The sequence below is a fragment of the Micropterus salmoides genome, unplaced genomic scaffold, assembly GCF_014851395.1.
Source record: "Micropterus salmoides isolate LMB-PRFRI ecotype aquatic unplaced genomic scaffold, ASM1485139v1 Ms_hic_scaffold_12, whole genome shotgun sequence".
Lineage (NCBI taxonomy): Eukaryota > Metazoa > Chordata > Actinopteri > Centrarchiformes > Centrarchidae > Micropterus > Micropterus salmoides.
Window position 1 is genome coordinate 6,329,456 of NW_024040263.1, and position 25,759 is coordinate 6,355,214.

Genomic DNA, 25,759 nt, shown 5'->3' on the forward strand with positions numbered 1-25,759 from the left:
ACCTAAACTAGCTTACCAAACAACATGCCACTTACTACCTGTTGGATGTACTGAATACAAAGGCTCACAGCTGTCACTTCTCACCTAAATACAGCAACAGTATATATAAATATATATATATATATACCTCTAGGTTAGCAATTGTAAATGACTTTGGATAAAAGCGTCAGCTACGTGAGTAAATGTAGCGTAAAGATTAGGTATTGAGTCAACAAATCTGCACCTCAATGTTAACACCTGAGGCAACTAATATACAAGCATGACATGTACACAACATTGTCACATGCCATTATTAGTGCAATTTGTGTGCAGCCATCAATTAATCTGCCAATTATTTTCTAAATTGATCAATCATTTGGTCTTTGAAATATTACAAAACTTTGAAAATGTTTATCTTAGAGCCCAAGGTGACATCAAGCGTCTTGTTTAGTCTGACTAGTTCAAAGCCCCAAACTACAATGTACTATAATGTAAGACCAAGAAAAGCAGTCAGTTCCCAGATTTTACTTATTAATGTAAAAATATATTTATTAATCATTTGATAAATGATTAATTTATTATCAAAATAGTTGCCAATTAGTTTTCTGTCGATTACCTAATCGATTGATGCGGGTCTACAATCAAAGTGTCTGTTTATGTGGGCTTGAGATGTAATGAGCTGACAGAATTATCTGTGTTTAAACATCTTTATGTCCAACATATTTCGCCAATAAATAATAAAGAAAGAAAGAAAATACTTGGGATACCCCTGTATATTATACTCCAGTACAGCAGTCCTGTAATAAACATTAGCATTTTAAGGTAGCTACCTTTGTAAAAACTTATATAATGGTGTTGATTTAACTCTATGGTAGTTTTTGAGGCTTTTTGTGGTATTGGATTGCATTGCATAGTAAGATGTGAATATGTATGCTGCTCCACATATAAATGAGGTGGACAAGTATGAATAATTAGACCTTTCAATACATGCAATACCTATATATTACAAACACAACACCAGTAACCTCAGTTAGCTTAATGTTAAACATGTTTTTGTAATGTATTTTAGTATTATTTGATTATGCTTTATGTGTAAGTCTGTGTCTGTTCTGTGTTACTCTTGCAGAAAGACAGATTTCCCTTTTTGTGACAATAAAGTATAGTAGACTAAGAATACTGCATTGAATCCGGCAGGTGTTTCTCTTTCTCTGGCCACGCTTTCCCCCCACATTAGTATGTTGTTGTGCCAACCCTTAGATAAACTTTAAATTAAACTGACTGTTGTTATCGTTAACCATCAGATCAGCATAAGACTGGAAAGCAGGTTCTAACAATAAGAGGGACTTTGGTGGTCTTCTAATGAGGAAAGTAGAAGATTACGTGTGGCCCCTGAACGCAGCACAAGTCCTCGCCTCTTTTGTCGCTGAAAATAGGCCCTAATACTCTCAGTTGGGGTTAGTTGGCTGCAGTGCGCGTCGTGTCAGGTTGCTGATTCCCCTGATTTTACATGGAGCACCTGTGTCGTGCTGCAGACTCTGGATCAGCGCGGCGTGATTTATTTTCCCCTGTAGTCCATCTCTGAAACATGCCCAAAGTGTAGGTCACCGGGTAGCCTAATTTCTGGATGGAGCTGTAAGACCTCTGCGCGGTGTAAACAATCTTAAGAAACAGTAGTTTTCTTTGATTCTCATGCGGACCACCGTTAACTTTGACTGAAGCGAGAATGGAAAAGTTCCTTCATGTAGCTCCGCACTCTCTGGCTCTGGTGCTGTCGGAGCTTTGCAGAAAAGATGAAGGGGACTCCCCATCATCATCACCGGCCGTGCGCTCAGTAAACTTGGAGCATCACACCGGCTACGAGGTCTTCGCTAATTTCAAAGCTGTAAACATGCAGCATTTCTGGAACAAGGCTCTGACGCACGCGCTGTCCGAGATCTTCTTCCTCGGCTGGATAGATGAGCATGTGTTGCTGATCCAGGGCAAAGAAGTTCACCTTCAAGTCCTCAGGAACGGATGGACCAGACGGACCCTAAAACCACCACAGGGCTTTGACATCAAGTGCATAGGTGGGTATGTTGGATCATCAGAGACAATATGCATAACCATGCTATTACACTCCACTGTAAAAATGCAAAGTTGCACAGGAAGTCCTATAAATGAGAGTGGCTGGTTTGCTACTTAAGGTGCAAATGTTTGGAAAGTACAGGCTATGTTTTCTGCTATCTTTGTGCAGGAACTTTTGCTTGCAACGTGTCAAAAAACAAAGCAGCCTCATTCACCAGTAACAAAGAAATATTTAGGTTAAAGCAGCGCACAGTAGCAGTAAACACAAGCGTTTAACAATAAGTATAAGGTGCAGTGGCAGTAACATGTAATCAAATCTGGCGAATCTTGGCCTCCAGCCACAGAGTCTGTCAGAATGATTCAACTATGTGACATAGATAAAAAGATTTAAGCTCCTGTGGGCCATATTAACTGGTATGCCATTTAGCAGGGTTTCCCCTTACTGTGGATGTCTGTTCAGAGCTGTAAAACTCGATTCAGATTTTAAAGTCACAAAAGTTAACATGTGGACTTCACTTACTTGAGACCTGACTCGCTGAAGACTTGAGCTGAGTTGAGCGTTGATAGCAAAAACAACCAAGTCTCAGGGTCACTGCTGGTCAGTTTCTACAGTCAGTTTCTCAGTGTTTGTCATGTATGTCACCTGTCGGTAATCTAAATACCATCCTGGCAGATTTTGTGGCTCTTCAGAGCTCTGCTGGTTGTCTCGTGCCAATTATCACACTTCTTTAATAGCTGACAAATTCTGCTGATTAGCACCCAACCTTATATGACCCTCCTTTTTTGTAAATGTGAGTTAAAATACTTTCCCCTGAGGTTTTTATATGATATTGTCTACACCCTCTGAGAGTCAAGTTAACAGTTCAGCTGCAGGGTACATGATGCCAGTCGAAGCTAGTCTGATGAGAAGAGTTTAGGCAGCATCTCACCTTATAACCTCAGCTGCTTCATATCACGTAGATTTACTCAGAGCCAGGACTTCTCCAGATGAACATTCCCACACTCATACTCATCTTCCTCTGACAAGGCTATAACTCAAGTTTGCGCTTGGACAGGTTTGGACTTATTGTTAGCAAGTTTAACCGCTGCACCCATCATACTGTCCTCACAAGCTTCCGTGTCTGAGTGCATGCGTGCGTGTGTGTGTGTGTGTGTGTGTGTGTGTGTGCAAACGAGAGAGGCGTGCAGCATGTCATAGTTCAACTTATTTATGTCTATTTCACAATAGAGCCTCAATTTAGATCATCAATTTTAAGTTATGGAGCAGGAGGAAAAGACAATGAAGATTTGATAAAGCCTTAAATCTTCAATACTTGTTTGTTTGGTATATCGGTCGTCTTTAAGGCTCAAGGACATCTTGTACTTTAGTAAAAGCACACCTAATGTCATTACATTTTACAGTAAAAATTAGCAGGGTTTCCAGCTAGGGAGTTGTTTTATTGGGGAGGAAAATATTAATGTACTTTTATGAAATGCTGAAACTGGCATCACATCAGACAGACCAATTTGCAAATGCCTTCGCCATCCTAAGAAAAAAAAATATCGTGAGCAGGAGGGTGACTAACAGGTGAACCTAGTGTAGAATTTAGCAGCTGAAGAACCAGATATTTCCCTCAGGTGTTGGGTGGAGACCAAAAACAGAGCTAAAAGGAGCATGAATACTCATCATGAATACTCAGTACTTGTGTACTCATCAGGTGGCCAGAATCCAAATGAATGCTTATGTTGCTCTGAAACTTTTTTTAATTTTATTTACAGCTTGTTTCCAAAGACCAAAATGGCCAGAAAAATCAATTATTGCAGTACAGTATAAAAGTCTGCACTGCAATTTAAAAGGTAAAAAAAAAGCACGGTTTTATTGTGAAGGTGGGCCATCTCACCTTAAAAGAAGGCCACCTCTGCCCCCATCCTAAAAATATTATAAACGTTCCCGCAGCTCTGTGTAAAGAGGCAACTGATTGGTAACAATTTCCTGGGGTAAACCTTGTAGTAGGTATTGGTATTAGTGTATTTGCAAATACCTTAACAGATATACTTTCAACTCAAAGTTTGAGATTACACAATTTCTTTGTCTTAGCTCATCGTGGCATCTACTGCAAAGGCACTACACCTCATTCATTGTTCGGATTGAACTGTAAAGTTAGTGTGTTTTGAATATTCAAACATTCTTACAGCTCCTTTCATGTTTCAGATTTCTACATTGAGCTGCTAGACATTGATTGCATTGAATTGAAAAGCTACAAGGTCTTAGGTAAATCTTAATATAGATTGTGATTTTGTGTCACTGTTTGGTTTTTCTGCGTCCCTCTGTCAAACGAAGTGACGTAGCATCACTCACCCAAGTGAAGCAAACACTGATAAGCTGTGGAATGTTTGTCTTATAGCTAATAACTCACCAGACTCTGTGGTGCCAAAACAAACAGAGGCTATATGCAGTTGGTCCGATGTAGAGGAGATACTGATGTAGTTTTGTGTTCTTCTCTACAAAACCCATAATGTAGGGTGGGAAATCATTGCCATACATGCAACAATGCAGTGTTTTTTTCCCTACTCACATGGGTGGCCCCCACACTGTTGAGCAGCATTATCAATCTTTCGTTTAATAATAAGCTCATGAGAATTCAACCAGGAGTTAAATTTTAACCATTTTACTCCTTTACATCACCTGACAGCTCCAACATGCAAAACGTACCTATAAATCAGTCAGATTAGGTGGATTTTCCCCTTCAAAGCACCCAAAAATCTTTAATTGGGATTTTGTTGTTGTTTATTCTTATAGAAAATGTCCTATAATGAGTAATGATGATAGTATACAGATGGAAACCACCGCAGTATTGATTTTCTGGAAGGAGCTGTATGATTCAGTGTGACTCATTTTCTTAGCTGAAGTCTGAATATTTTTAAGTTTGTTTTTTTTCGCCACAGGTTGTTCATTAACTACGTGTATAGAAGGTCAGCATTTGGCATATTGTATACTTGCAAAATGACATGACAATATTATATGTCATTTATTAACAAGCTTTTGGATAAATAAAAGCATCTGTCAAGTGTTGTTTTACAGATATGCTTTGCAGAAAAGACTGTAGGAAGAAAACTCAGACACCACCTGTGGTACATGTTTACTCTGACATTATAACGCTGCAGGGGAAACAGAAATGTATTAAAATCTCCATTACTTAAAAAATTACACCTGATACAGTTTTTTATACATCTTACAAGGCTGAAGTCATACTGTTGTCAACCATATAGGGCATTTACTCATTTGACTGCTACATGTTTACATAATGCAGATTATCCCCTGAACTGCCTGAGAATGTTTGATTAGGGGCTGAGAGCCAACAAGTAGCTGGATTAATACATTTAGACAAAAGTTGTGGCTTTTCGGCTGTGTGGAAACAGAGTGTTTTTTAAAACTGACAATTCAATCTGATTAACTGGGGGACTTTGTATCCGTTAGTAACAATGAACTAGGAGGAGTGTGTGCTCTTAAGGAAGGAAAAGCAGAGCGTTTGTTCAGCAAAACACTATTGCACAGCATTCCCTGCTATAGCCCAGGTTTCCACTGAAAGGAAAGGGAGGGTCCCAGTAGAGAATTGGGGGAAATGTTTAACGCAGCAGACAGATATGTTGCCGTATATCAGATCAGGATGTGAGCAACAGATAGGGTGTAGCTTTAGCCCCTTATTCAGGGTCTGGCCTAGAGAGCTTATTCTAATAAAACGTGTTGTCATAAATGTTCCACTGGAGGGCAGACCACCCGCAAAAAATGGTCCTTTTTTGCAAGGAGGTTGGATGAAGTTCTAACAGGCTGCAAATCCTTTACTGTCTGACTGCTCAGGAATGCTGTCTTAAATAGCAGGATAGTACTATCCCACTATTGAAATGTTAATCTAAACACAATACAACACAAGTGTCTATTCCATGTAGGATTTATCCTGCATGCAGAGTTCATTAAATAAAATTTTGTCATTAAAAAAGTTCCGATTGTATATATATGTAACACAAGCCTTTTGACATATCCAGTTTGGATTAGATTATTGTTGTCTTACTCTGAGTTGATGTACTGCACCTAAAGCCACGCTAGCTATGGCTATAGCGATAGCAATGTTGGTCAGTCTGTCCAGCAACTAGTTGAAACTGGGTTCTCTGTGCATCTCCAGGCAATAAACAGCTGAATCCAGTTCTTCACAACTGTGAGGTTGACAATAGTGGTTAAGAGTGAAATTTCTTGATGACTACTGGATGGATTGTTATAAATTGTATATTTTATGTATTATGTATTTTTGAGTGCTGATTAACGAATGTTAACATGCTAAGACACTAGCTACGATGGTGAACATGGTAAACATTATACCTGCTAAACATCAGCATGCCAGCATTATCATTGTGAGCATGTTAACATGCTGACAATAGCACCGCCTCACTGTGTAAGTGTGTAAGTACAGCTAGCATGGCTGACTATAGAAAAACAGCATTTTATCAGATTAACAGCCATGTGATTTAAAAATGTCATTATTAATGTTAATTAGTTTTAATAAGCTCCAAGACCACGATGCTTGGTAAACCTATGTAAGCCTGCTTCATTACTGAAAACATTATTGCCCCAAGATGTAGCCCAAGACTATGATACTGTAGTGACACTGCACTACTGACACTATAGTTAATTATACTGTCCCAAAGTCCAAAGTGACCTCTTCAAATTGCCAACAATCCAAAACCCATATATATACAGTTAAGTATTAAATCCTCGTATATAAGTAGATGGAACCAGTGAATTCTAAGCTTTTTTGCTTGAAAAATTACTGACACAATGAATCAATTATCAAAATTGTTGCCGATTATTTTTTTAATTTCTAAAACCAACTAACCAGTAAATCATACTAACTCTAATGGTCTCACGTTAGGAGTCAACAGAATTTTCCAGGGGAAATCTAGCAAGAATTCAAATCACTGTAGCTGTCGTACATTCATGTATTTTTCAGTAAATTTCTTTCCACTTTTTGGACATCCTGACGCTTTTTTTTCTCCCAGTTAGAGTAATTGTGCCTCACGGTGCACACGAGTGTTGAAAGAGATCAGCTTCTCTCAGCAGCGATGCAGGAGTATTTTCTGTCCATGTAACAGACAGTCAGCCCGTGTCTATGTGGTGTCTGTCTGCTTCTATCTTGAGTAACTGGCTCTTTAAGGGAACAGCACTCAAAGGTAACAGCTATGAGATCATCGGCTTGCGTCGTCATGGCAACAAAGGCTGTTGCAGCACTACTGAGAAATAAAATGGCTGGCGTGGTGTCGCTCTCCCCTCCTCCTCCTCCTCCTCCTCACCCCTCCTTCCCTTCCTCTCCTCTTTCTCTCTGGTATCAGTGAACTGGAGCAGATTGGTTGTGACACCCCCCCCCCCCCCATGCCCCATCCTGCCCTCTCACTTTGCTCCTTATTCTGTCCCTCCAACCGTCCATTCACACTCCACACATGTGAGTCAGCAGGAGTCTGCAGCTAGCAGGGGGCTGCCACTCTGGACATGATTAAGGTGATGCTTTGGGTTTTTCTTTTTCATTGACAGCTCCACACAACCTAGTTATTGAATCAACTGGTGGAAAGCACTGATGAGGAAGACACAAATCAGCACCTTTCCAAATGATTCCCTTTGGTTGTGAGACACCAAAAGAGGCAGGATGGTGGTTTAAGGGGCCCCTCATCTTTCTAGAGCAGAGCTAGTAAGACAGAGCGGGTGAGGGAACAGGAGAGGATGGACGGTGAGGATGGAAATTTTGCCAAAGATACAGAGCCTGAGCTATTCCCTGGACATCATCTGAGGGCTGAATATTTTTATTTCATTCTTGTGTGTGTGCGTGTGTTTCGAGCTGTTGATATTTGCTCTCCTCTCTGCCTTATGCATGTCCTCGATCTCGCTCCCTCTCTCTCTCTCCCTCTCTCTCTCTCTCTCTCTCTTGCATCCTCCCCTCCCCTCAGCCTCAATCACCCAGACACAGACGCATGCATGCTCACGCAGAATTGCACGCAGCAGGCGGATGCGCGCATACACACTTTCTCTCACACACACACACACACACACACACACTCACACACCACACACACACACACACACAAATACACACACACACACACACACACATACACGTATACACACACACATACTCACACACCCTTCCTGGAGGTGCTGGGAGCAGCTGCAGCATTAGCGTTGAAAGAGATTTGCCGTTGACTGGAGTTTGCATCCCCCCCGTTAATGAATGGATGCTACGGCGATAGGCTCCGGAGCTTCTTCCGTTGGATTGCGGGAAACGGTGGATATCTATTCTTGAATTTATTTATTTATTTCTTTGCTCTCCATTTTTTTCTCCCCACCCTCTCCTGGTGTGCTGTTGTCGAAAGGACGATGGGGTCTTGTGCTTGATCGGATAAAGATGGAGGTGAACGTGGCGTCTCCGGTGCTTGGCATACTATTGAGGTTTCACTGCCCATTAGGGTGAATGGAGCTTTTATTTCCGTTTTTTTTTTTAAGTGGGCTCTTTTGTTTTCCGTGGATCGGCTGAGCACTCCTGTGGTGAATTGGGCTATTGTCGAAGACTGGGCCTCTTAAGCTTTGAATCTTTGACTGTCCATCCATCCCCTCCCTTCCTTCCCCTGTTACCTTCTACTCAAAAGGAACAAGCGGATCCCTAAACCTCCACTGAAATCTCTCCTCACCGTCTTCCTTGCTTCCAATGCCCCATTTCCCTCATCTCTACCCCTGCCCCCCCACCTCTCTCCTGCTCCCTCCTCCCACATCAGAGCGGCTACGTAATGTGCCTCCCTACGCATGCAAATGGGGATGCTACAAATGGTGGCTGGGACTGATGCCGATGAAAGGGTGATGCCTCGCGCAATCACCTGCACCTCCGCCGCTGCTGCCATCGCTCCAGATCAGCCTGGGAGAGCCCAGCAGCCGATGACAACCAGCCACAGTGCGAACACAGTCGTTTGTAGCTTGCTCGTGGATGTAAATGAGACGTGTGTATGTGTGTGAAGGTGCACACCGGTTCCTGCCATGTCTGGTGTGTGATCGCTCTAGCGGGACGTTCTTACTGATGCGGGGGAGGCACTGAGCCTGAGGTTGGCCGACCTCCCCCTGCACACCCCCCCTTTCCCATCTCCCTCCTTCCTTCCCTCCTCCCCATTCCATCACTCTCCCTCCTTTTATCCCAGAAGCCCATGGGGGTGAAGGCCACCTGGTAAAGGGGTCACGATGAAGAAGAACCGCAGCAGCAATCTGCGACGGGCCTGGCCCAGCTCGGAGCTTACCGAACGCCCGCTGGAGCACAATCTCTCCCGTAGTGAGAAAGACATCCATGTGCAGAAGCAGCATCTTCCTCCCCCTCCTCCTCCTCATTTCTCTCCGTCCCCGCCAAGTTATCGTGCGCCAGGTGAGTGTGATACTCCCACCAACAGTGGCTCCACCCTCTCTCTATGCAGACCTGCTCGGAGTTAGCAGACACAGCTTGATTTGTGAGCAAAGGGCAGAGTACAAAGTGGACGATGTTTTTATGTTATCAAGTAGGAAATTATAACTTTTCATTTTCATTCTTTCTCTAATATATATCAAATGAGGTCAAATAGAAATAGATTTTAAATGATTCAAGCTAAAGCTTTCTATTATTATAGGCCCTATTAGACACTCATTTATTCTTGTTTTAAAAGTCATAAAACTATATCTCAGTGGGTCCAAATCTCTGTAACTTTCTGACTTCTTGACATATTTTAACATCTCCATATTTAATGACCCATATTTGAAAATATGAATAAAACAATCAATTTTGTACCATTTAAATGTTTTTTTTAATTCATATTTTCCTGAACACCCAAACGTTCAGTCAGATTACAAAAGGGCTTTCAAACTAATGTCTCTAGATAGAAAATCAAATCCTTTCAGTCCCTTTTATTATAAATATTTGCTTATTTTTATGCTGCTGTCTTTCTTGCTTCACTGAAAGATGTGAAACATAAATACTACAACCTCATTCCCACACCCCTCAGAGATTTGCTCTGTGTACACCTTACCAAAAAAAAAATGAAGTTCTATTAAAGCACAAGACATATAGATTTTTTATTTTTGTGGACCAATTTACCAGATCCTTCTTTTTTCACGTTTACTAAAAACCCATAAAGCCGTGTAAAGCCACATAAAGCTTAAGGGGCTGTGATACTAAGCAGAGATAACGTCATCGTGTTGCTTAACTGACCATTCAGCTGAGTGTGGTGAGGAGGCAGGGCCCTGCACAGATTTCAGCTCAGCCGAAAGAAGTGTGGACAGCGAATGATAACAAAACTTTAAAACACTTATCAGTGAGGCAACAAATATTCTGTTGGTCATGGAGACATAATGTTAGGTTAGAAATCTCGTGTGATTCTCTACTAATCACCAGATTTAGGTTAGAAGACAGAGTCAGCTACAGCACCGACGCTGCAGTGGTGTTGCTTTACAACCTTTCAGCAGGGCAGATGTTTGCTCTCAGAGCGGCTTGATGCAGGGCCGTCTGGTTGTAGGATGATCTCACTACTCACTACTGCCGACAGCAAAGCCAGCTTAATTCAACAAAGGCAACAATTCTGTGTGTAAGCTCTCAATGTCAGTTATATTTTGTAAAATTTTTAAATACGTTGGCATTCTGAAGGATTGCATAAGCTCCCCTTTTCTGTTTGTGAGATGATGTGAATGGAATAACGAGGTTGCAAAGACCCAGGTGATCTCACGCTACGGTTGCTGCAGCAGCTGCCTCGCTTTGCTTACCTATGAGAAACAGGAGGAATGAGAGGCTGAACGAGGCACAGAGAGGAGGGGTGGAGCTGTTCCAGGCAGCATGCAAACTGCTGCTGTTTGACCATTACATCATAGCTTCACACGCTGTTCATTCATGATCTCACAGTTGTGCTTGTGCCGCCTCATCCTCCTCCTCTCTCTCCTCCTGCAGGTGACGTGTCTCCGATCAGTATGTCACCTATCAGCCAGTCACAGTTCATTCCGCTGGGGGAGATCTTGTGCCTGGCCATCTCTGCTATGAACTCTGCCCACAAGCCTGTCAACCAGGAGGCTCTGGTGGAGCACCTCACTGCCAGCTTCCCAGGTACGCTCCTCTGACCTGGTTCTTAAAATGGGACTGCACTAAAGCATGCAGTGAGTGATTTTTAAATACAACATGTGGCACATTTTCTGTAAAAACAAAAGTAGAAATGTTGATGATATACACCTGTGTCTCTGCCATACCTTGTCTTCTGATTTGTTGCTTAAGAACATCCTCTCAACTACAATTTCCAAGCGAAAATTTCACACACATCTAACATGTTAAGTTATCTGTTCATCTCTGACTGAAGTGATCTGACACATTTCATAGATTAAATTGAGAATTTAGATATTTCACCCTGGAAAATCAGGAATACATCTGAAACAGTTGGTCAATTAAGCGATTAGTCAATCAACAGAAAATTCATCATGATATTTATATAAAAATTGTAATTTTTCAGGCAAAATGCCACAAATTCTCTGGTGCCAGCCTCGCAGATGTGAGAATTTGCTGATCCTGTGACTGTCGTTTGGACAAAATAAAACATTTGAAGACATCACCCTGGGCTCTGGGAAATTCTGGCAAAAATTTTTCACTATTTTCTGACAAACTTAAATCCATAATTATTCCTAAAAATGTTGGTAAGACAGGCCTAAAATGTTCTAAAACATAGCTCCCTGTCCCATCCTCTTCTCTGAATGTTTTTGGTTCTCTATACAAGTGACACACATACACACACACAGTATATACATACTTATTTACAGTATCTCACAAAAGTGAGTACACCCCTCACATTTTTGTAAATATTTGATTATATTTTTTCACGTGACAACACTGAAGCAATGACGGTTTGCTACAGTGTAAATTTTTGAGTGTACAGCTCATATGTCTATTTCCCAAAGACAACCTCTGGATAGGATGCTGAGCATGTGCACTCAATTTCTTTGGTCGACCATGGCGAGGCCTGTCCTGTTGAACCGCTGTATGTTCTTGGCCACTATGCTGCAGCTCAGTTTGAGGGTTTTGACAATCTTGTTATAGCCTAGTCCTTCTAGACCATCGAGCAACCATTCTTTTATTCAGATCCTCAGAGTTCTTTGCCATGAGGTGCCATGTTGAACTTCCAGTGACCAGTATGAGGGAGTGTAAGAGTGACAACACCAAATTTAACACACCTGTTCCCCATTCACACCAGAGAGCTTGTAACACTAACGAGGCACATGACACCGGGGTAGGGAAAATGCCTAATTGGGCCCAATTTGGACATTTTCATTCAGGGGTGTCCTCACTTTTGTTGCCAGCGGTTTAGACATTAATGGCTATGTGATGTGTTATTTTGAGGGGACAACAAACAGACCAGTATTAATTGTTAAACCTGAATTCGGTGACAGCATTTTATATTGTTACAAATTATTATCTCATCTTATTATTATCTTATCTCTCCTTAAGAAATTTTCTTTTTGACTGTCTCCAGATTGTTGCAATGCTCCAACAAAAGTTTACAGTGTTGTTTATTTAATGTTTGAATATACTCATTTTTTGAATAGTATAGTAATTTTCTTCCTTATTAGAATTTGTAAAGCAATTAAATACAGGATTAGTCCTAATATTGGTGAAACAAGCCTAAAAATGTATTAAAAAGGTGTATTAAAAGGTTTAAAAGCACAGGTTTAACCAGCATGTAACCAAGTTGGTAGTCAAATTTAATGAGAAGTATGTCTTTGAAATTCATCTTTACTTCTATACAATGCCAGAGTGGAAAGGAGTTGAACTTATAGGTTGCATCATTTCTGTGTAAAAAAAACAACAACTGATGTAATGTTAGGCAACACAAGGCCTTCCTAGACAAGGGTTATGAGTAGTGATGTTCAAAATGGACTACTTTTAATGTTTATTTGGTAAAAAGAGGTGATTGATGGTGCTTTGCACCCTAATTAAATATCATCATATGGTAGGAGTCATCTGGTAATGAGAGTGTTTACTTGTTTTTTTTTTATTAATCTAAGATTGTGTTTGGTATCAGTATGTTAGTTGATGTACAAGTCATGGACATTCCTTAAAATGCATGGATTTGTGAGAGCTGAGAAATGGGTTGATTTAAGAAAAGTTAGGTTAGTCAACAAAAGAGAAATAAATGTCCATTTGATGCTTTTCAAAGGCACAGAAAGACCTGTGATCATTTTAATAATTTCCTACAGGATTTAATAAAAACTTTTTTTAGATAAAAAACCTAAATAGAACATTAAAATAAACGGCTGTTAAAACTGATGTTCCCACCTTACAAATTCATGTTGTGTGTTATCAAGGAAAATTCAAACAAGTTTCAAGGCAAATAATTTAATGTTCTATTTTATAGATTAGTTTAAATTCTAGTGAGATAGTTTTTCCGGAGACACTGAATCAAGCTGCATTTTAGATAAACAATATCTACAATATCTGTATTTGACTTAATAGTGCATCCATGAAAAACATATATTTATATATAACATATATATTTACTTATATTTGAAAATTTAACTCAACATAAGCATTATATATCATAGCTTGAATGATATGTTGGGATAAGAAGATGCAGAATAAATGCGAGATACTGTCATGCTGTGTGTTGTTTTTCACAGTATTTTTATTTAAAAAAATACAGAATCAATTAACTATTTTTTATTTTAAAAATATGATGGGAAACTTAAGGGGAAAAGGTAAAACTTCAGTTTAGTTGTTCATCAGAATAAAAAAAAAAAGTTTCAATTATACTCTGAAATATAGAAATATCTCAGATCATCCTCACCTAGTACCATCTTTCACTGCTAATTTTTAGTCAGAGTTAATATGCCTCTGATGTGATACCAGATTAAAATTTTAATTGGTGTGTAAACTTGCATTGGTTGACTGAAACATCTTGCAAGTGCCACTTTTCTTTCATGTTGTTATCTTATCTCTCCCTGACAAGCCTTTTTTTTTTTTTTACCTCATCATGATTTGCTAACAGCAATTCTCACATCGCTTAAGACAAAGGATCCTGTCTTGCACAAACTTCAACTGAAATTTAAAAAACTGTGCTTCAACTTTGTCCGATATATGTTCCCTGCAGGCGTGCCTACACCCAGCTCAGATGTTCTGCGACATACCCTGAACATGCTGGTGCGAGAGAGGAAGATCTACCCAACTCCAGAGGGCTACTTCATTGTCACCCCCCAGACCTACTATATCACTCCTTCCCTCATCAGAACCAACAACAAGTGGTATCACCTTGATGATCGGCTGCCAGAGCGCCAAACGCAACAGTCGCAGCAGCAGCAGCAGCAGCAGCAGCAGCAGCAATCTCAGCAATGCACTTCGCCTCAATCTGGCAACGTCACACCATCCACACCTGGCTGCCTGAGAGAGAGGCCTCCTCGGAAGAATCACAGTGAGTCATACAACTCCTATCGCGAGGACCCACCCAGACTTCACACCTCCGCTCTCCAAAGTAAGTCACCAAAGGAGCACAGGGGAGATTCTTACCAAACTAAGCCGCCCAAGGATCACAACAGTGGGGAACCACCACCAAGCACGTCTGCCAAGGAGCACCGAGGGGAACCGCCATCATACCCCTATCCCCCTCTTCCCACTTCCCCTGCTGTCCAGCAACCTCCGCCTCAAGATCCCACAGAAAAGAACAAAAACATCACTTCTTTCCCTTATAAAACTGACACTCTGACCAAAAAGAAAGAAGGAAGTGGTGCTGTAAGTGGCGAGAAGCAATCCAAAAGGTTTGGTCTCAGGCTCTTTAGGCTGAGTTTCAAGAAGGACAAAATGAGGCAACTGGCCACCTTCTCAGCCCAGTTCCCCCCTGAGGAGTGGCCTCTTCGTGATGAAGATGTGCCAACCACTCCTATTCCCCGTGAAGTAGAGATGGAGATAATCCGCAGAATCAACCCCGACCTAACAGTAGAGAATGTGGCAAGGCACACGGCTGTGATGAAGAGGCTGGAGGAAGAGCGTACCCAGAAGAACAAGGCAGGGTCTTCAGCCCAGCACAGTGCACGCAGCAGGAGGGGGAGGGGCCACAGGAGGGCCCCACATGGTAAGTCCCGCTCACACAGCAAGCCCCGAACCTCCAGGGGAGACCCGTCTGAGGGTTCAAACTGGGACCTTTTGTTCATGGAAAGGGATTACCGCTTCTTTAGCCACTCGTTAGTACGCTCGCCTAGGGAGGCCATGTACACCTTGGAGCGCAGGCGAAGTGGAGGTGCAACATACCTGGTCCATAGCAACCCCAACATTACTGAATCTTACTGCCCTGTTACCCCTGAGTGGGACGTGTCTGGAGAGTTAGCCAAGAGACGGACTGAGATGCCCTTCCCAGAGCCGTCGCGCGGGACTTGCCAGTCCAGAGTGCAAAGAAGTCACAGTCACAATCAGGACAGGAAGTCACGTCATGAGAGGTCAGACCAAGCGAAGGAACGCTCTCGGTCCATGGACAACTCCCTCAAGGGCCCGACACTGGGGGCGCCAGAAGACTTTGAACCCAGTCTGGAGGAACGTAGTCATTACTACACCGATGACGGCACTCTACGTGCCACGCAGAAGTCCTCCCACTACTCAAGGATCATGTTCTCTGCTGCTAAGTTCCACTCTGATTTTAATGTGCCTGATTTGGGGAAAGGGAGTTTGGACGAGTCCAGGATCCGGAGTACGATGGAGAGGAACAAAAGCAGAGACAGCTTGCCTACATACAATGAGCTAATGGGACTTTCTCCTAAGCCCTCAACAGATGAGTACTTCCAGTGCAATACATCAAATGAAACAATCCTAACTGCCCCTTCGCCTCAGGCAAAATCAGAATATGACACATTAACCTCATCAGGGGGACTCCGAAAGGGCTCTCCGGCTGACCGCCAAACGCCTCACCTCACCTCTCCTCATACGATGGAGTACAAAGAGGACTTGTCGGCAGCAAAGGGACAGAACGGCTCAGTGCGAATGACGCCAAGCCAGACGCCGGAGCCGGTACAAAATGCCCGTTTGACGCCACACCAACACAATGTAGATCCCGGAGGGGGAGGAGGCGGTATGGTGATCAAGAGGAAAGAGATCTTCAGCAAGGACACTTTGTTCAAACCTCCACACAATGCCTTGTCCACAGGCTACGTGGACAGCAGCTACACCAAGTCCGGCACATTGCGGAAAGCCTCACATGCCAAATCGACCGAGGCCCTAGACAATCCTGAGCCCCAGCAGCCTTCCAATTCAGCCGCTTCCTCAGCGTCACCTGCAGTTTTACAGGGCTGCTTAGAGCCAACAGTCCCCTCCGCCTCCTTTGACTATTATAATGTATCAGATGATGAGGAAGAGGAAGAGGCAGAGGAGGACTCGCACAAAGAGTTGGCTAAGGCAGAGGACAACAAAGACCACGGGGAAGGGGGTGGTAATGGTGGAGGCAGTGGTGGTGGTGGGGAGGGAACCATGCAGTGGCTACTGGAGCGGGAAAAGGACCACGATCTGCAGCGGAAACTGGAGACCAATCTGACCTTACTCAGCCCCAAGGAGACAGACAACAGCAACAGCCAGAAGTCGGCCCACTCTGCCCGTTTGGACAGCATGGACAGCAGCAGTGTCACGGTGGATAGTGGATTCAACTCTCCCAGGTATGTGCTGAAATGAACTGTACATGTGTATTATCACTTCCAACTATTCAAACTGTTTGCTCTTAAAATGTCTCTTAACATTATTGGTAAAGTGCGGTAGGTAAACTCAAGTAGAACACAGTGGGATTTTATGTAAGATAATGTAAGTAACAATCACTCAAAATCAAAGAAGAAATAGCTAAAAGCTTTGGCCTAAGAATGATGTATGGCCGAATAACCTTTTTATTTTGAAAATACAAAAAAAGCCTTTACTCAGGGTCCACTTACTAGATTTTTTTTGAGCCTACAGCTACATCTCATAGTTTTTCCTCGGTGCTTTGCTCAGTTGTCATCACATGACCAAAGTATGGAAGCCGGTTGCTATTATTCTCATACTATTATCATGTTATCGTGCACTCTCATGAATGTAAACTTAGCAGGATATGTAACCTAAGAGATAATGCACTTAACTATCACATAGAATTATATAGCTCCCAGGTCAATGCGTTTACAATCAAATTCAAGCTTTGACTTTGTAGCTACACTGTGGCCATTTTATTAGATACCACGGTACCTATTCAATCCAATACAAAAACAGCCATGCCTTAACAACTATCTTTAAAAAACTTAATTTGTTCAGTTTTTGGTGACATTGTCAGAAATGTGCAAATTCAATAATGTTTATCACCGAGGTTAAATTACATTAGACTGAACAGGTGTATATTCTATATTTATATTAAATATAAGTTTCCGCAATATGTTGATGCTATTAAATTAGATATAAATGTTTGTTATACAGTGTGAAGGACCAGTTTCTCGCTTTAACAACAGTCTAGTAACATTTTTGAGAGAATCCACCTAACACTGGACAAATCTTGGTTTCGATTAGAGGTGTTCTGTGGGGTTAGCTGATCATGTGTAAAGCACACAATTAACTTTGACATTTATTTGTTTCACAGATTCTGACTTATTTTCTTACAGTCTTTGCAGATTTTAGCATTACCACTAGTTCCATTCTAAACAATAAATACCTTGATAGTATTCCAATAATTTATTTATTATATGAATGCTGTTGGTTGGTGTACGAATAACTGGAATGGTATTTAAAGCAACTTGGCAATTGGATCACACAGCTGTTACACTGCAGTATCATTGCTGTATTTCCTTCACCTTGAAGGAAACAACTGGCTTACTAACCTTGGGAAGTGACTGTACAACAGATTATACCAGATGGTGTTAAGATCCATTTTTGTTTCAACTTTAGATGAAACAGACAGTAAATGTAATAACAAGCAACTAATTTACATGTTATGTGAAGCAAATGACAAATAGATTTTAAAAAACATGGGAGGATTTCAACTTTATATAAACAACTGAAAACATCTGTTTGTCAGACAAACAAATGTACTAGCTTGGAAGCTATTTCAGCTCCTTGAGTGGAAAATGAATGCAGTGCAGCAGTTTAACATTGGTGAATTACCTGTGAACCATCCAAGCATGATTTAGTAGACCAGAAGGGGTTATCCACAAATGTAATATTGCAGTTCCAAGTTGTTGGACTTATGAGAGACATTCTAAAAAAAGAGTAGTCTAAATCAAAGCAGCAGAGTCCGATATAGCCTGACTTGTACTGCCTAGTATGGGTTAAGCTCAAAAACCACTGGTTCCCACACTTCCCATAATTCATCTCAATAGCATCTGTCATTACACCTTCCTACCTGTTACAAACCCTTGTCTTTCAAACATCACAACCCCAGTTGTTAACACTCTATCAAAAAATTCATTCTGAGATTTAAGAAAAACTGATGACATCATCTGGGTTATTTTTTCAGATTTCAGAAACCTTCTTTCAGAGCCACAGAAGACATCATTCAACTGTTTTCACAAGCTGATCTTCACGTGTAAAGTTTAATATATATTATAAATGCTATATATGTAGGCTCCTGAGAAAGAGTAGTCATTGTACTCTTTAGACACATATTTGGCTTGAATATATGAGGAGTAAATAATGTAGTATTAGCAATTACATACCACATATTGAACATGTGCCACTTATTTATAATGTTTTATATAACTATGATTTAATTCATTATCAATTCTTCAAATGGCTAAGGCTTGTACTTTAGATTTGTTTATGTCTATTTTTAGGATTTTTACTGTATTTATTTATTTTTCATCTTGTGTGCATACAAGATAAAAAATACTTTTGCGCCATACTTTTGTGCTTATTTGTAAAACATTTTTAATGAAGGTGACCCTTCCCTTTCCTAGAAGGTAGGGCTGAACAATTAATCAAAATTTTATGGAGATAACAATACTATGGCCTACTGCAATTTTCAAATCATAGGAGGCGCAATATTTGTTAAAGGTGATATGTGTGCCAAACTACCATCTTAAATTAAATATTGTCATGCTACAGATATCCTGGCCTACACATCATATTCTACAGACTTACATCTTTGTTTGATACAGATCATTTTAATATTTATTTTAATGAAAATGAGAATAATGATGTAAGTAATGATCATTCCCCCTAGTATCGCAAATCATTAAGCAACTGCAATATCAGTCAAAATAATCGCGATTTGATTTTTTTAAATTTCAAAATCCTTCAGCCCTACTTGAAGGAATATGCTGCTTTTATTGTTATTAACTACAATCTATTTGCGTTTTTCTTTCTCAATGTGTGCAAAATATGCTTTAAAATAGTTTGTATTTTGGTAGTATTCCTCTTTGTGGCCAAGCACCACTTACTCAATAGTATGTACAATTTTATTGGATATTTTGATTCATAGTGTATTTCGAAACCAAGCACTTGACTTATGTTGTTTCTTGTGCAGGACGCGTGAAAGCCTTGCATCCAACACATCCAGCATTGTGGAAAGCAATAGACGTCAGAATCCAGCGCTGAGCCCCGGCCACATTGGCACCAGTAGTATCGGACTGCCATTCAGCTTTCGCGCCATCCCAGAACCCCCCACCACACAGCCTGAGAAACTCCAGAAGTCATCGAACTGCCTGGCCTCCATCACCAGCGTCTGATAGGCAGCACAGACTGAGAGCCTGAAGGTGGTGGAGGAGAGACGAAGTGAGGTGTTTCACCATTTTGACCCTCGCTTTCCTCAACCAATACACACACATACACACGCACACACATAAACACACACATCAGACTCCTGAGAATCCATTTACTGGGACTGTTACAAAAACAGGCATGGCTTCAAGAGACTGTTCCCACAGCTTCAAGAACTTTACTGCAAAAAAAGAGAAGAAAAACTACAGAATATCAAGACCACTGTAGGTGAAGAAACCTACCTGAAGTACTTTGATTTTGGTTGACATGGACTCTAGTTTGGCTTATATCAAGATTCTTGACTATTGGTATTGGAAAGTAGTAGACTATAGGATTCAAGTTACATTTGGAAATATCAAAAACTTTTTATATTACTTAACAATACATGTCCAATTAAATGTTCTCCTTCCTGAAATAGCGTCAAGTTATTCAGGACGATTCAATGTATCAGCACAATGTCGAGACAATAAAAGTTGATCCTGAGAACAATGAATGAAAGATATAAAAACACAAATCAGTTCAGATTTGTGTACCGCAATGCAAATTATGTATGTATACTCGATACTTTTGATATCCTAATTATTATAATGGTGGTATTAAAGATGCTATGTGACCAAAAAAATGATGTTTGGACAAAATGAGCTGCACACTCACCCTCACAAACATACTTCACACTTCTCACCACAAGGTTCATCTAGTATCCGATCTGGAGCTTTCAACCGTGTCACATGGTCTTCTTCAGCAGGTGGGATTGGCCAAGTTGTCAGGGAATTGTAGATGTTGAAATTTCCATTTTCTGTGCACTTTAAGGACTTTTGTTGTCCATGTTAGCTTAAAATGTAAGCTTGAGCTAAATAATTTGTTCTTAGGTATGGAAACTGCAGTTGAAAAGACAATCTTACCACAAGGTCAATTTGTAGATGTTCTGGAGCTCAATTATATTACGTGATCTTCCTCAGCAGATGAAGTATGCCCAGTCATTGTCATTAAATTGTAGATTTTATAGCTAGTTTCGTCAACTACTGTTTCCAACAAAAGTCATGAATTAACTTTTCAGTCTCATCGCAGTTACCACTTTATTAGGAGGAAATTATTTGAAATTATTACATTAGAGACTAGGGTAGATACCATTAGGAGCAAGTGAGAAAATATGTTTCTAACTTGGGTGAAATGGGCCTTAAGTTTGGCCTGAACATGCAGTGATGGTTACAGCGTTCTGACTGCAGTTCTCTGTATGAACTGTAGATGGAGCCAAAGTTAAAACACTGGCGCAGATCTCTCCAACTCTCCAAAATGTACACTGCTCAGGCAAACAGTGAAAGTACAGGCTGACCAAGTGCGCCTGACCCAGTCCTACAATAGATGGTGTTAATCCAACATCTACAACACAATCACCACAGAGCCTTTCTCTTTTAATAAACGTTCAAATTAAAGGTATTGTTTCACCGTAAAATAGGCATTCATGAGTTTTACACATGTTCAATCAATGTTCTGTATTCATCTCAGAGAAGCTCAAGCTAACATAAAAACCCTACAACCATTTATTTTAAGTAAAAGCACTTAAAAAAAATGACTTTTGGGAAATGGTTAAAGATTCATTTCAGAGCACTGACCTTTAAGAAAAGCTTATTACTGAGCGCCCTCTGGTGATTAACTGGTTGTATAACAGTGGCAGCAAACAGCTGGAGGTTTGTTTCACCAAACGTGTGACAGCTGAAGCTCATCAACTGATCTTATAAAGGTAAGTGGCTTATCCTCAAGATACCACCAAGCTGTGGCGTTAAAAAATGGGTCAAAAGTAAAATGTCTGTAAAGCAAGATTACTGTTTTTACTAGCCTAAAATGATTAAAGCCTTGATGCATATTGAAATGTTTCTCTTATTTCACTCATAATTATAATTCTTGACTCACTCTAGTACCTCACTTGGTGTATCATAATGCCTACACCATTGTCATTCTAAACATTTTCAGTGTTTAATTATAATCTTTAACGCTATCTCTATCCCTATTCAAACCCTATATAAATATGATACATTTAAAAAAAAGCAATTACAAATGTATGAATTAAATGTGCTTTGGCATGTGGCAGGAGTTGTGCTTGGGGTCAGATATCTTCGGTGGAGCAATCAGAGCTCCTGTTCTTGCTCTTTGTGTTAGACATTTAATTTTCAGCTGGCATTTGCCTACATGTCTTCAAATTACAGTTGCAGAATAATGTTAAACTGAACGCTGAATTGTGAGATGGAGTATGATAGGAAGACAAATGGGATAGCAGAAACTAAAACTTCAAAGTCACTAAATAATCTACCAGCAACCCTAAAACTCACCAATCAACACTATGTTTCTTTAAGTAAGTAAAAACTTTACTTTTCACTTCACTTTAGAGGTGTTCGTAGGCGGATCTTACTGTTGGTTGAAGCCAGGCTAACCGTTTCCCTGTTTACAGTCTTTATGCTAAGCTAAGCTATCCAGCTGCCGGCAGCAGCTTCATATGAAATGACATTAGACTGATATTAATTTTCTCATCTAACTCTCGGAAAGAAAGCAAATGGATTTTTAATTTATAAATTGATTATAATTTAACACTTACTAGTCGCACACGCCAGACTCCATAGAAGAACACATAACATGTGTGTAGAAGTAGAATAATAGATAAAGATGCTTTATAGTGAGAGAAACAATTAGTCTAACAAATACACTCAAACAGGCTTTAAGATTTTTTTGCATTGGCTTCTATTACTACACCTTTGCCATGGCTTGTGACATTGGTAACTATGGAATAAATTACAGCAAATTTTGTTTGCAAATAATGTGATCCATTATATACCACCAAATGTGCTTTCATAATATAAGTATCATGCAAAAGAAAACACTTGAATATAATTATATGCCAGGATTTGATTTATGGATCAATATTTGGCACTCGGCACAGTACTTGTTGTCTTGTCTAAACAGCTCAAACATGAATTAATTCACAAAAAATAACAATAATCCATAAAACACAGATGCGTGTAGTTTTTACCTGTGTGTATTTTAATGACTGATGCAGAGGATGTCATGTCAGTGTCTCTGAACTACACACACACAGGTGGAATGATAAAACAAAGACTACAGTGGATCAGGGTCACCTGGAGCTTGGCACGTACAGCAAACAATGATTCAACTTAAAAACATACACTTTACAGACATACACACACACACACACACACACACACACACACACACATTATTTCTCTATAAATCTTCTATAACACACACGTACACGTTTGCATTTAACACAGAAATGATGCAACCTGTGTGCACCTTGATATTCCTTCAACTTTACAGCACTTTGCTCTCCACGTTCCAAATATACAGAGGGGAAGTGTGTGTTCAGATATGTTTGGGAGAATGCACACAAATGAGGTGTGTATTTGTGGATGTGTACGAATGTGTGTATGTATCTCTGAGAGCAGCTACAAAAATGACACACAAACACACATGCACAATTGACTCTATCTCACACACATTTACATTTCCCATGTTTAGATTTTTTTTAACAATAAAACCATTCAACATCTCCAAACAAATGAAATCCGTTGCCAGAAAACCTTGAAAGCACTCCGCTAACACAAGACACCTGTGCAAGAGCATAGGAGCGACCTCCGATAGCATACATTTTGGTTCTAAGGCAATATTGTAGTTCCACAGGACTAGTGCTGTTGATGCAGAGTGCTGTTTGCACGCTGACTGTGTCTCCTATTGACAACCTTTACTTCCATCCACAGTCATCTGTCATTCAGTGTATTTTTATTTTTAGCACCATGGGAATCTCTCATTCAATCAGAATCGTTTCACTCCGAGAGACAGCTGTGAAAATATTCCCTTCTGGTATCCACTGAAAAAAAAAAAATCTCATGATTTTTTGGGAGAGTGAGTTGGTATTTGTTACAAGATGGTGCAAACTCAAAAACAGCACACACAACATAATGCAAGGCTTAACAATAACATCACAGATCATTTGGAAATTCACCATTTTCATTTTTTCCCTCCATTCCACAATGGTTGTCTGCATAAGCTTTAAGCAAAAAGGGCAAATGACGGACTTCAGCCTTTTGTTTTTTTATCTGTTCTCTGTACACACAGACACACATACAGTAAACACAATGGGTTTTACAATAAGACGTGAAATAAAAGCATCTGCAGCCGTTCTGAGCTGGGTTGAAGAGACCAGTTCCCAGGCATCAAAGGCAATAGAAATGTCTATTTAGAGTTTCCTCTCAGTTACTGTGGGTATAAGCAGCCGTCTGATCACAGTAAGTCGCACAGTTCAAGGATCAAGAAGTCAGAAAAGACTCAAAACTCCCTTGTTGAATGCTTTTTTCTTTTAGGTACAAGTTCCTTATTCCTGAAGCATCCATAGAATTAGAATTATGAATATGAATCTAGTGTGTTTGTGTGTGTGTGTTTGTTTGCATTTGTGAGTATCGCAGTAAACTGATTTTTGATCTTCAACATCCCTCTGTCCACAGTGAGGGTGTCTTGGTGTCCAGTAATGAAAACCATCTCCTTCACAAAAACGGCTCACTTGATAGTCAGCGTATTTCGCCACAAACTTTGAACTGATATCTCGTTGTTTTTCCCGTCTGATCTCAAAGTGCGATGACCCATGTGGAGCCACACAGGGAGACAAGTGTTCACCTAAGTATCATCTTCCTCACGTGGCAGTGGGTCCGAGAAGAAGGGACAGGCTGTACTTTTCAAAGGTCAGGGTAACAGTGGCAGGGGCTGCACAGAGGTCAGAGGTCACAGGCGTGTGTGAGGTCATTTCCTGGTGTGAAGGCTCTCCTGGAACTTGGTGCTCGTGTAGCGGATGTGGAAGCCCTTCTTGCTGATTGTATCGTCGCTATGGAAACGGATCAGCATTGCGCCTCCGGGTGAGTAAATCCCCTCCCTGGGCTAAGGAGGGGAAGATAGAGACACACGTGAAGCAGTATCTCAGACATTTAGTTTTTTGCATAATTTAGTCCATTAACTACAACTCAAATATTCTTTACATCATAGTGTGTATTTTTTATAAGTTTTCATTCATTCTGTAACTGAAACTTGAATCTGGTTTGAGCTGCGTCATCCTCACTGGTGGATAGTAACTATGTACATTTACTCAAGTACTGTACATAAGTATATATTTGAAGTACTTGTACTTTATTGAGTATCACTCACAGGGGCCCTTTTTTTCGGCACTGAGTGCTTTTATTTTTAATACTAATAATGCTTGTGTGTTTTTTTACTTAAGTAACATTTTCAGTGCAATACTTTTACTTGTATTGGAGTAGTTTTTACAGTTTGGTACTGCTACTTTTACTTAAGTAAAAGATCTGAATACTTCCTCCATCACTAGTAATCATTTCATTAAACATTTTGTTAAAGTTTTATTGTTACCAAGTAATGCAAGGTAGACTTTTCTTATTTATCGAAACTTAAACTGCATTAACACTAGGACTGGCTTATTTAGAAGTTTTTTGATACTGGTGTCAACAAAATACTTTCATAAAACTAAATTTCAGCACAGATACCAGTAAAGATTTTCAGTTTGAAAAATATAAATATGTTTTTCTATAAAACCCTTTAAAAAATTTTGCAAAGCCTCTTAAGGCATCGGTGCTTAATATGGACAGAAGCAGAAGTAGAGGAACTGTGCTTTAACAAAACAACAAAGTTATGATTAAACGAGGTAATTTCTGTATTTGTGAACTGTGATGGGTTACACAACCCAGGCAAAGCAAGTTCTCTTAATAACATGTTCATACCAAATTGAAATTAATGGCTGGGATGGTAGGAAAAATATAAAACCTAAAAGTGTACAGCATTCATTCAAATAAGTAATTTCCTAAAACAGCTGGGTACTGTAGTTTTTATAAAACAGGACTAAATAGTGCATTTGTTGGGAACTAAATTCATCTGCAGATTAATACACATTTGGTGTTCTAGTGAGTATT

At 40.2% G+C, this 25,759-nt stretch overlaps 2 protein-coding genes across 5 annotated transcripts in view; one reads left to right on the forward strand and one right to left on the reverse strand.

Annotated features, from left to right (window-relative positions):
- The first annotated feature begins 1,418 nt into the window (after positions 1 to 1,418).
- Positions 1,419 to 21,393, forward strand: stox2a (storkhead box 2a). 3 transcript variants are annotated; one of them, XM_038713066.1, is made up of 5 exons: positions 1,934 to 2,045; positions 9,250 to 9,467; positions 11,013 to 11,165; positions 14,191 to 16,729; positions 19,549 to 21,393. In XM_038713066.1, exons 2-5 carry the CDS (start codon positions 9,290 to 9,292, stop codon positions 19,748 to 19,750), a joined length of 3,072 nt encoding a protein of 1,023 aa, XP_038568994.1. In that variant the 5' UTR covers positions 1,934 to 2,045; positions 9,250 to 9,289; the 3' UTR covers positions 19,751 to 21,393. The 3 variants fall into 3 exon arrangements, with proteins under 3 accessions (XP_038568992.1, XP_038568994.1, XP_038568993.1); XM_038713064.1 differs by lacking the exon at positions 9,250 to 9,467 and having other exon boundaries at positions 1,419 to 2,045; XM_038713065.1 differs by lacking the exon at positions 1,934 to 2,045 and having other exon boundaries at positions 2,085 to 9,467.
- A 1,400-nt stretch (positions 21,394 to 22,793) lies between these two features.
- Positions 22,794 to 25,759, reverse strand: part of tll1 (tolloid-like 1) — a 49,177-nt gene continuing 46,211 nt past the window's right edge. For both annotated transcript variants that reach the window (XM_038713068.1, XM_038713067.1), the window contains one exon: positions 22,794 to 24,719. In XM_038713068.1, the coding sequence (XP_038568996.1) occupies positions 24,585 to 24,719 (135 nt within the window). In that variant the 3' untranslated portion in view covers positions 22,794 to 24,584. The remainder of the gene's footprint in view (positions 24,720 to 25,759) is intronic.